Raw genomic sequence first — 12,659 nt, 5'->3', positions numbered from 1 at the left:
GATGCGGGGGGGAACATTGTCACCGAGGATGAGGAAAAGGCTGAGGTACTTAATGCCTTCTTTGCCTCAGTCTTTAACAGGCAGACCAGTTATCCTCGGGGTACTCAGCCCCCTGAGCTGGAAGACAGGGATGGCGAGCAGGATGAACCCCCCGTAATCCAAGAGGAAGTAGTCGATGACCTGCTACGCCACCTGGACGCTCACAAGTCTATGGGGCCGGATGGGATCCACCCGAGAGTGCTGAGGGAGCTGGCGGAGGAGCTCGCCAAGCCACTCTCCATCATTTATCAGCAGTCCTGGTTAACGGGGGAGGTCCCGGACGACTGGAGGCTTGCCAGTGTGACGCCCATCCACAAGAAGGGCCGGAAGGAGGATCCGGGGAACTACAGGCCTGTCAGCCTGACCTCGGTGCCGGGGAAGATTATGGAGCGGTTCATCTTGAGGGCGCTCACAAGGCATGAGCAGGACAACCAGGGCATCAGGCCCAGCCAGCACGGGTTCATGACAGGCAGGTCCTGCTTGACCAACCTGATCTCCTTCTATGACCAGGTGCCCCGCCTAGTGGATGAGGGAAAGGCTGTGGATGTGGTCTACCTGGACTTCAGCAAGGCCTTTGACACTGTCTCCCACAGCATTCTCGTAGAGAAGCTGGCAGCTCACGGCTTAGACAGGTGTACTCTGCGCTGGGTAAAAATCTGGCTGGACGGCCGGGCCCAGAGAGTTGTGGTGAATGGAGTTACATCCAGTTGGCGGCCAGTCACGAGCGGTGTTCCCCAGGGCTCAGTTTTGAGGCCGGTCTTGTTCAATATCTTTATCAATGATCTGGATGAGGGGATCGAGTGCACCCTCAGTAAGTTTGCAGACGACACCAAGTTGGGCGGGAGTGTTGATCTGCTCGAGGGTAGGAAGGCTCTGCAGAGGGACCTGGACAGGCTGGATCGATGGGCCCAGGCCAACTGTATGAGGTTCAACAAGGCCAAGTGCCGGGTCCTGCACTTCGGCCACAACAACCCCATGCAGCGCTACAGGCTTGGGGAAGAGGGGCTGGAAAGCTGCCTGTCAGAAAAGGACCTGGGGGTGCTGGTCGACAGCCGGCTGAACATGAGCCAGCAGTGTGCCCAGGCGGCCAAGAAGGCCAATGGCATCCTGGCTTGCATCAGAAATAGTGTGGCCAGCAGGAGTAGGGAAGTGCTCGTGCCCCTGTACTCGGCACTGGTGAGGCCGCACCTCGAATACTGTGTTCAGTTTTGGGCCCCTCACTACAAGAAGGACATTGGGGTGCTGGAGCATGTCCAGAGAAGGGCAACGAGGCTGGTGAGGGGTCTGGAGAACAAGCCCTGTGAGGAATGGCTGAGGGACCTGGGGTTGTTTAGCCTGCAGAAAAGGAGGCTGAGGGGAGACCTCATCGCTCTCTACAACTCCCTGAAAGGAGGTTGTAGCGAGGTGGGTGTCGGTCTCTTCTCCCAAGGAACTAGCGATAGGACGAGAGGAAATGGCCTCAAGTTGCACCAGGGGAGGTTTAGATTGGATGTGAGAAAAAATTTCTTTACTGAAAGAGTGGTGAAACATTGGAACAGGCTGCCCAGGGAAGTGGTTGAGTCCCCATCCCTGGAGGTATTTAAAAGACGAGTAGATGAGGCGCTTAGGGACATGGTTTAGTGGGCATGGTGGTGTTGGGTCGACGGTTGGACGCGATGATCTTAGAGGTCTTTTCCAACCTCAATGATTCTATGATTCTATGATTCTATGAAATTAGAGGTCATAATTTTGCTAAATATACTTAAAGACAGAAGGATGATACCTCTCTAGCACTTCATTGACACTTTTCTTCAACACGTGTTTTGGGTTTGGGTTTTTTTTTTTTATTTTGCTTTTATTGATGATGCTTCAGAGCAATGCACAGGATTAAAGATAAGACCGGAGCAATAGCAAACAGCAAATTATGGGGAGGCTGTCCAGTATCAAGACATAGGCATTTTGACAAAAACTAGAGTCCAAAGTCCAATGGTGGGACTTTGGCCCTCTAAAGAAGAGGTATCTGGTTTAGCCAGAGAAGCTCCCTCCATAAACAGCAGAGAAAGCTTAAAACACATTACCATGGGATGAGTCACTCTCTATCTCCTGCCTGTAGAAAGAGCCTAGAAGATTTACATTATTAGCTCAGACTTAACACCTACATTTAGGTTTGAATTTGGCAATATAAATCCCACACTAAATATCAAAAACCACTATCTTTCAGTAATCATCTTTAAAAATTACACATTTAGATGGTGTTCCAACACCACCTTTCTCAAATAGCTGCAAAACTGGGTTAACGCAGAGGAAAGGTAACTTATCAAATACTGACTTTTGATGTCAGTGTCTCTAAGGGAAAAGCAATACAGACCAAGCATCTTTCTCCCGCCTCTCACTGCCACCCCTTTTAGAGCAGGGTAGAGTTCCTCAAAGGCATGTCTGTGAAAATAATTTTTCCTTTCATGCCACCTACAAAGTCTCCTAATATTTACTTTCGCCATGCTAAAATGGTATTTAAAGTATTTCTATATTTAGGTGGGAAAAAAAAAAAAATCTAAAAAGGCAATGGTACATTTCCTAGCCAGGGGTTGGAAATACTGATTTTTAATGAAAGAACTGTATAGAAAAAACAAATGCTATTCGCATCAAAGAAAACCTCAATTAGGTTTCTCCTAATAGCGCTGGACTTGAAATGGTCCGCAGTGCCTCTTCTGCATGCGAAAAGCTGGCAGTGCTCTCACAGGCTGAACCGAACACTTCCTTCTGGCTCCACAAGCCTTTCATCCCACGTCTTGCTCTCAGCATGCAATTGTACCAAGTATGAAATTCTTTTTTTCCCCCTATTCTAAAGGAACAGCACAGGAGCTAATGTTTCAGATTGGTCAGTGACTCCAGATACTGTTTGAGTATAACAGGGTAGACAGAGACACAGAGGTAGATTTGGGTTTTCTCTTGTGCGTTAATGGATGTGCTTCAGTATATGGACATCAAAGGAGGCATTTTAAGGGATCACAAAGAACAGTTCACAAACGTGCTGTGACTTGCACTGAAAATTTTTCGGAAAAGTAGTAAACAGAAAATCGAAGCACTTATTTTGCTGCTTACATAGGAGATGAACAATTTTGAGTGAGTGGCAATATTTTGCTAATGGCTGGCCAGAGGGAATCCTATTAAAGTGAAAAATCCTGTGACAAGATCTGCTACGCCATGCTGAGGAACAGTCTGTTCTGGCAGACAGCAATCAGTCCTCTGTGCTGAGCTTCCACAGACACCAAAAGCGTTACGAGAGGGAGCTCAAATAAAATTTCTAGAATTTCTCCAATGGGTCGGAGCATTAGTGTTTTCCTACGTGCAACACATAAATGGAAAAAAATGTTCAGAGGCTAAATTAAACCAAAGTTTTACTAAAAAGGCCTGTCTGTTATAGATTTAAATGAGCCCTTAGGTTCTAGGCTAACTGGCATGATTGTAGAAATAAAGTCACTTCACTGAAATTTCTACACTGTTGTAAATCCAATCAGAAAAAAAACCCAACAACTGATTTCACAGAAAATTTGCCTAATTTTATTATTCAAAATGAGTTTATCCTTTAAAAAAAAAATGTTGCTTCACTTTTGTTTTTCACCAAAAAAAACAAACAAACAAAAAAACCCCAAAAACCAAAACAACTTAAAAAGATAAATATTCTGCATGGATTCCAAACCCTATTTTGTTGGAAAATGAGGACTTGTATAATACAAAGTCTATAACAATCACTGGCAGAAGTAATTAAATTTGAGATTCAGCACAGACTGCGCAGGTACCAGACTGCAGACCACACACCAGCCTTTCAGGAAGAAATGCCAGTGAAGGAGTCTGTTGTAGCTAAAACACTGACAATTTAAAAAGCAGACCAGTGAAGAATTTTAAAAAGTAATAAGTGCAGTTTAGCAGAGAAACTTCAGCCTTTGGGCCCAGAAGACATACAACACAACCCTCTGGAAGATAAAGTCCAGCCACCAGCAGACACCTGCACCAGTGTCTTCTACAACCCACAAAAGTCTAAGGTACCGCCTGTCAGGATGCAGGAAAGAAACATTAAATCAGCACACAACAACTAAAGTCTAAAGGAGAAACTTTGCAGTTAACTTTAAGGCTACATTTCCCTCGTTGCAGTCTTAAAATATTTTTACCACCTCCAACTTACAGATGTATTTGTCTTGGGTGAAATTATTCAGTGTTGCCTTCTAATTACAGAAATATCCATCTCCTTACATCTCACCATAGGAATTAAAAGGGCAGTGTCTTTGTTTACTCATTGAATGATTTAACTAATTTGATTATTAAATTGCAATCCAGGAATAATGCAAAGTTACTGATTTCAGCTGGATTTGGTTTTGCTTTGCTAGCTGTCCTGTTTTATACTTAGTTTAGTAACTGTTATTGAAAGTAGCTGAACTTTGGTAAAATACTCTCACTTTACCTCTGTTAAATGAAGAGAAGCTCTGAGGACTTGGATACATTACCAGCCACTCAGACTGCAAGTCTGTCCATCAGTGCCTGTTGCATGGTGCTGGGTCTCGCCCTGGGACCCAGAGCTCTGTTACTCTCACTCCTCTTTCCAGAGCACTAAAGAGGAGAGATGGGAACTGGTCCAGCCTTGTAATAAAGAGGTTTTTTTTCCCTGGCCGTAGCTCTCTGCTTGACTCAGCTGTGTGAATTTCCAAAGCAGTAACGTGATCTGCCAAGGTACAACGCTGGCAGTCGGGCTTGTGTTATACACTCGATGCTATAACTCCATCCTCCAGTCATAGTATACCAGCTGGATAACAAGGACCCAGCTAAGTGTCGCTCATCCCATTTTTGGAGGCTCCAGAACACTAAGAGTTTGCATTTTACTAGCTTTTCTCTGCTAGGAGAAAAGGAGAAGGCACAAGCACCAGATGAAGGAATCCTGTTATCACAGGTCACCCATGAGCAGTTTGACAGACAGGCATTCCCTCACAAGAGCTGCAGATCTAGGTATTAATGCTAGCATATTAAAAAAAAACCCACAGAAGGCCTCAAAAGGAAAAAGAAAAAGGAAAAAGAAGATGCATGCACACTATGGAGAGAGACACAACTGTTTGATGGTAGGACTAGCCAAGAAGTTGACTGCAAAAAAATCAAAGATCCATAACTTGGAGGAGACCTGAAGAAACGTAGACCTGAAGAGTGTTTCTGGTTCCCTGAAAGAATATGGCACAGAGGGAAACACTGAGATGGAGATTTGCATGCAGATTTTTGCTGTTTTGCCTCAATCTGTTTACCATTTGTGCATTATAAAGGTAGAGAACGTCTGTGCTAGAAAACTTACGCAGCACTTGTATCACCTCTGAAATGCCTTTGCAATAATAAAACCTAAAGTTGCACTGAAGTTACTGGAAAGTTTGTGGGTTCTTGTAAAAATTTGAGAGTCTAGTGTAACTGGGCTGCAAAGAGCCAGATCTCAGAAGAGAGTTATGGGCTGAAGATCTTTACACTTGCATTGTATATAGAGACCCAACGGGAAAGACAATGTCTGCATTTGTTCCATCTAAGCAGGCAAAACGTTTTTGAATCCAGATTTTGAATTATAATAGCATTGTTAATGTTGACTTTTAATTGCCACTAAGAACTGAATTTTAAGAAAGGGCAAAAATAAAAATTGTTGGTTTGCATCCTCCCCCGTATAACAAACATCCCAGTGTTCAGGTACCTCTCATCCTCGAAGCTGCCGGAGGCTGCTCACTCACCCTGGACACCTTCTCTACCTGTCAGCCCACCCACTCCCACGCGCTCCCCTTTGCAGCATCTCCCCCATGGCTGCTGAACGGAGGTATTCTGGGCAGGCAAACAGCTGCTAAGGTGCTGAAGGCAGTACTTCCATGTTTTTCCTACCCACAGGTCACTTCCCACATGTCTCAGCTGGATATTTTCAATTCTAATCCTCTGTCCCCATTTGAGAACAAACCAGTAAATGGCTTAGTTAAAGTACAGCTCGTATTCATGAAACTAATACACAGAAAACTATGAATTAACAGCCCTTATCCAAAGTCCAGCAGCCTGTGCCTATCCTAATCTGTGGTGATCAATTATCTTCAGGGCAATTTTTAACACTATCTTCAAAATGCCAGAAAGGTAAGCGAATGCTTAAAGGTCCTAAACATACAGATGATTTAGAAGAGTAATGAGTCTTAGAAAGAAAATAGTGAAACATTCACCAAAAAAGTATGGCTATTAGATTTTTTAAAAATCTGTCGCCATATAATATTTTTAATTTCATTTTAGACTCTCTGAAGTGTCAAATTTGACTACCCATTAGCTGTCTCTTAAGCTTGTAATCGAATTTGAACCATGAAATATGATTATATGCTGTATGAAGTTCATCGAACCAATTTCAAAGTGCAGAAATAACCTTTAGCATGATCTAAATAGCACAAGCGTGAACCTTTGCAGGCAGTGCCATTGGCTTTCAAATATGTTCAGAATAGTTGAGAAGCAGCATCCCTTAATGTATTTTTTTATTGTCATGGAAGGAAGTCATAGTAATAGTTATTTTGAAACGAGGACATTTTTCTGCATTATTTTCATATTCTAGCCAGAGTAAGGGACTCCATTTGAAATGCATTCTTTCAAAAAAATATACATTTCTGACCAAAAAAAGCCTTAGAATGAACAACTTTTCATACTCATATTGATAGATGGGCTATTTCTCATCTGAAAGCAATCATCTCTTGTTTAGATTTGGACCTGACATATAAGAAGGAAAATATTTTGTTGAGTTTCACAATACCACGTGTGGGAATTCAGGGGTGGTTTAACATGCCGATGGTGTGCACAGTGCTACTGTGACTGCTGTCTAGATACCTACAAAATTCCATTAACAATTTCCATCCATGGATTTCAGTTCTTTATTTATTACTTTTGTAAGGTAAGGACATGTTAGCTGCCATTTGAGGCTAGAAAATGAGGGATAAAGAGCGATTTACATAAGGTCAATCAAGAAACCTGTGGAATTAAGCCATCTCTAGAGTCCCAAGTCAATAACTATGACTGCAAGATTGTCAATAACAGCCCACATTTCAGGTCACTGATTACTACACTCAGTTCCCTCTCTTGCGATGATGCTCTTCAGTGATGCACCTCATGCAGAAGTGTTCAATGTTTCATACAGCTGCCTACATAGCTGTTCTACAAAACCAGATTGCTTCCTAATGTGCGTTCAGTGAATAGGAGGAGACATGCAAACAAGTTCTTGATCTGTTGAACAGCCTGGAGCTTAGTGCAGCCCATTCTTTCAAGCACAATTTAGACAAGACAACCTTGCTGCTGAAATAGATACTAAGAGTCTTCGTGCAAGAGATGGGTATGGGTAAGCACATATACATACACCCCACTAGCTGTACTTATTTACTGTAAGTATGGCTTTACACCTGGCGTTAAGCATGTAAATAGGGCTCCATCTTTAAAAAAATGTGTCTCAGAGTAGAAATATCTTTATGATATTACTAAAGAGAAGTTTTACTTACTGGTCTTGGTAAACTGTACTGATACATTTCTGGTCTGTATGTGGGTACCCACTGTACTCCCCCTCTAGGTCGGGTCATGGTACCAGGAGCACTGGTCACAACCTCCGAGTAGGGCAAGTGTGGTGCTGAGCTGTACACCTCCTGCCTGCTCTGTCCTCCGTGGCCCGCAGAGGCCAGGCTGAAAGCCTCTTCCAAGAGCATATGCATCTGCTGTCGAACCTCATCAATGGAGGGCTGAGAACTTAAAGTTGAGGTCTCCGAGTGGCCTTTGGCCTGACGGGACCTGGTGTAACTCCGAGGCTCGTTGACACGGTCAACATTTGTTTCTTCTATAATTTCAGGCTCAGTCTGTTGGATGGAATAAAAGCACATATACGTAAAAAGCTTTACAAGGTGGTATTTGTGCTGCTTCACACAAAACATTCTCAAACACAGATGTAACATATACAAAGTCAGGAATTGTGACAATATAGACGCATGACAAATACTGGAAAGGAGTGATATGATGCAGGCAAGTATAATGGCCAGGGACTCAAAGACCCATTTATATCTGCCATTGTTTGCTGCAAAAACTAGCAGGGACACTCTGTAGCAGATTAAATTGTCAATGATTCACTTAAAAACAATTAGAATTAATGTTTAAATTCTTCTCTTAGTTGTTAGTATCAATGGGAGCACAACTGTGCCAGGAGGAGTATGGCTCCCTAAATAGTGCCATCACTATGAAGGACCCCTTACAAGGGACTGCTTGTTACAGCTACAGGGACTGAAATTCTTTTGTCTATTCTCTCACGTTAAGATTTCAGAAGAATTAAAGTTTAGGAGTTTTCCTGAACTTTCTAACCCAGTGAGGACCACTAACAACGATGCCACAAACTAGGTCCTGTCCCTTGCAGAAAATATCCTGACCCAGCTCGGTCATCTTACCTAGCCACCGAACAGTAGTTATACAGAAATTTATCCAAAACTAACATGGGAACAGTGAATGAATCACGTACTCTAACAAGCAGATAGTACTCGTGCAGCTTAACTTGAATGTTTACTCCTAGCGTAATTCCTTCTGTACAGATAAGTACAAACAGAAATACCCCCCTGATTTTTCTGCCTATAACTCCAAGACAGAAAACAACATCATATTATAAGAACTTGACAGTGAAATACCTAACTTCATCTATCTTCTGTAAGATTAGTTTTACAGGCTATAGTTTTAAAAAATCCATGTTAAACAGGTAATCTGAAAAAGCAACCATTCTAATTCTTTAAATATCAGTAAAATAAATTCAAGATGCTAGGATAACTGGAATGAAGAATAGGATATGTACCTCCTTCTATATATAGCATGTGGTTAGAATTTAAATTGGCATTTGAAACAGCCACAAATAAAAGAATACAACAGGATGTTCTTATTAAAAGTTCCAGCACTGCCCTGATAATTTACTTGAGTGCTCTGTAGCTCCTGCTGTGGCATACTTTTTTTCCCATGTAATAATACAATAGCTTTCTATATACCTGACTGGATAAGCAACTGTCATCCCAACCTTTTGCAAGCTATGTATGGTCATATATATTATAGGACAATCATAGTACATATTTCTTTATCTGCAGAGTCAAAATCAAACTGACTTGCTTCTTCTGTTATCAGTCATTCAGAGAAGTTACACGGTTAGCCTAAAAACTGACAAATTTAAATAATAGATCTTAATTTGTTTTCTCTCTTAGCTGTTATAAGTAAAGCTTTATTTTGTATTTAATGACACTACAGCAATAAAAAGGAAAATTAAGACAATAATTAATCATTTGAATATTAGAATTTAACCATAATTTATACATTTATATTTATACGGTATATTATCCAAATTCAAAACCACAAACCCAACTTTAGGCTTCCTAAGTGGTACACACATCAGATTGGAGGAGGAACTATGTAACGGCACAAAGTTATCTTAAACTGAAAAACTTCGTAGGAAATCTTCAACTAAATAGTTTCCCTTCGTTTCCTTCCTGCATTTTGATTCCACTGTTATCTGTGTTGTTACAGGATAGGGTAAATAAAAATAGGTAAATTTTAGAAGCCTGACTATAAAATGCAATGGTAGTTTGTAAGTATAAGTGCAACCAAAGAGCCTCTGAAATCGTACTGTCCCAACTGGATGATTAATAACCATGGCTCTACTATTTCCTCATGACTGTAAAAATGTCAATGAATGGAATCCCACAAGAGACCTGTTACTATCCGATGCCGAAATAAATCAGCTTCTCTACTACAACCCCCTTGATGAAGCCATTAGACCTCTATAGAATGTCTAAAATATATTATATGAATAAAAGATGCATATTAGCAGTCAACATTAAGTCAGCTTTGATTTATCCATATAAAAGTTGGCCTGAAGATTTTGGAGGAGACTGGTGACCGTTACTTTTCCTCAAGTTTTAAAATTTATTTCAATTTATCCTACCACTTTCTGATGTATGTCATTTGCTTTCCTATCAATTGAAACACATAAGTATCATAAATAGATGCCATTATGCATTAATATTACCATTATAAAAACCCGGCTATTGTTCATACACCATTACTGTATAATACAAGGAACTGGGATTACATGAAGAAGGAAAAGAAAGTCCTGTACTGAGACACAGACTTTATACACTTCTGGCATAACTCTGCTGCTGCAACTATATCAGTAAAGTTCCTCATATGAACATTAATCCATACGATTTTTGAGGAGTTGGATTAATTTAACTATATCAATAAAATTATACCAGTAAATTCTTTTGTATATTGATCTCTTAGATATGTATAATAAGGTCATTTTCTTCCTTTTACACCAAAACCAGCCTAAATATTTTCTGCCTTAGTATAAAGCTCATTAGCAGTCTAGAGGTTCTAGACTTTTTCATTATAGCATTTGCTGTACTCACCGTTGTCTGTGAATGTGTTGGAAATAATAAACATGTTAATAAAGTCTCCTTAATCTACTTGCTAGGTGACGATATTAAACCCTGTTGGGATTATTTAAAATTGAAAGATAGGTACTGTTCAATAATAATCCATTTATAAAAGATGCTATAAAGGCAAATAATATACTCAGAACATCAAACAGTAGAATGTATGCTCCAAAATAACACAAAAAGTTACGTATTCTATATGGACAGGTATGTAACTATTGACCTCATATGTGACCACTTTTTAGCTCTGAGAAACAAAACCACGATTCAGAGAAATATCACAAAAAACATGATTATAGGGAATGAAATATTTTTAGAAAACCATAATTGAAATATTAGAAAGGGGAACCATATTAAAAAAAGCCAATAGTATGGAATGGCAGATTTCTGAGCTCTTACTTCCCTCTCCTATTTAAAGGACAAGGCAAAATCAGGCAGATCATAAACTCTCAGGATTTGGTTGTGCATATCAGTCTAACAGTCCTTAAGGATTTTCTTCAAGAATCTGGAGAATCTTAGTCTCTTTACTTAAAAAAAAAAAAAAAAAAAAAGCGCAAAGCATTCATCATGGTTGGGAAGATAAACCTCAACAAATAACCTGGGCATACTGGTAACAGCTCAAAAAAAAATAGAAAGCAACTTGTTAATCTGTAAAATTCTCATGACTGGAAGATAATATGGGCTATTTGCTTCATTAATTTGATCGTTTGGATCTGCTTATGAAAGACAAATTTCACCATTCATCTGTGGGACTTGTTGCTAAATAATCTGGGAGGAAAAGGTTAGCAGGAGTCTGAGAAAGCTGGAACCTTTAGAACAACAAAGCGGATATCAAAAAATGGTACAAGATGGTACTAGGTAAAAAAGAAAGGACACAAGATTCAGCATACAAACCAGCCCTTTTTCAGAGCCCTTTTTCACCCATTTTCAGAGGTCAGATTTACAGAGGCGTTTAGTTGCACCACTGGCGAGATCCATATGAATTCCATGCGTAAATATAGATACAAGTGCCCACCCATGGGTATCCTGGGAGACCAAGCCTGCCAGACACTCAGCACAGCTCTGAGGAACCTCAAACAGGAGTGAGGGAAACCAGCCCACGCTGCAAGCTGAGGCTTGGGAACAAAATTTCAATATCCTGTCCCATTTTCCCCTGGCATTTTTCTGCTTTCAGACAGGAAATACATTCAGAGTTAGAAGAGGTGCACTGCAGTGAATCTGCAGCACATCGGGCAAAAGGAATTTTATATCACTTATCAGTAAAAAAAGACTGTGCCACGGACAGCTCGCCCAACCCCAACCTTAAAAGAAAGGCGAAAGCAAACTTGTGTGTGGTGTACGCCGATCTCAGAGTTTATCACGACTTTTAGGACATTTCAGAATCTGCATAAGCTCATTAATCTACTTTCAAGGTTTTTAATAAATTTTCTTTGAAATATATTTTATATATCGTATACGCAATATATTAAAATATATTTTAAAAATCTTCTGCTAACTACTTATGGCATATTATTTTTGAACTAATAGCGGGAGGCCATGCCTGCTCCCAGAATGTTTTCAACATTCATTTCAGGAAGATACCAACTATGAAAAATTACCTTTTATTAGCATATTAAAAAAAATCTCTTGCTTTCTTAAAACATTTGGTTTTCAGGATACTGAGGGAAGGCTGGCTTGACAATGTTTCTATTATCTAAGAAAGCTCCAATAATAAAGGAAACATTTAAGTGGTGTAAAAAAAATAAAATATATTTTTGCAAAATGTAAAACCTATTTTAACAGGTTATACCGTTCTTGTTCCAGGCTACAACGATGTATTCTAATGCCTCAGAAAGCAGTGAACCAGTCATCCCACTTACATGGCACAACGTGACTCATGTAGTCTGATGGGAAGTGTTCAAATGCAGGAAATCATTTAAGAAATCTGACACCTACAACATGCCCCGAAGAATTCTGAAAAAGATTTAAACTTCCCTGAACACATCCCCTGACCTTGGTACATTCCTTCACCTTGCTAAAAACGCATCCCTGGCAGCTGAGAGGGTTGACAATTAAGCCCCACACAAAATGCTTGTCATCTACAGAGTTTAGGGGATGAACAACCACCCGATGAACATCCTTATTTTCCAGAATGGATTAGACCTTTTCCAGGGACTGATCTTCAGG

General features: G+C 40.5%; 1 protein-coding gene across 1 annotated transcript in view; it reads right to left on the bottom strand.

The window, feature by feature from the left end:
* The window catches only part of KIAA1549L (KIAA1549 like), a 142,332-nt gene that overhangs the window by 16,466 nt on the left and 113,207 nt on the right, over window positions 1-12,659 (bottom strand). The window contains exon 19 of the mRNA XM_076343503.1: window positions 7,545-7,892. Within this exon, the coding sequence (XP_076199618.1) occupies window positions 7,545-7,892 (348 nt within the window). The remainder of the gene's footprint in view (window positions 1-7,544; window positions 7,893-12,659) is intronic.

The sequence above is a fragment of the Aptenodytes patagonicus genome, chromosome 7 (genome assembly GCF_965638725.1).
Source record: "Aptenodytes patagonicus chromosome 7, bAptPat1.pri.cur, whole genome shotgun sequence".
NCBI classification, from domain to species: domain Eukaryota; kingdom Metazoa; phylum Chordata; class Aves; order Sphenisciformes; family Spheniscidae; genus Aptenodytes; species Aptenodytes patagonicus.
This window is presented reverse-complemented; position numbering and strand designations above follow the sequence as displayed.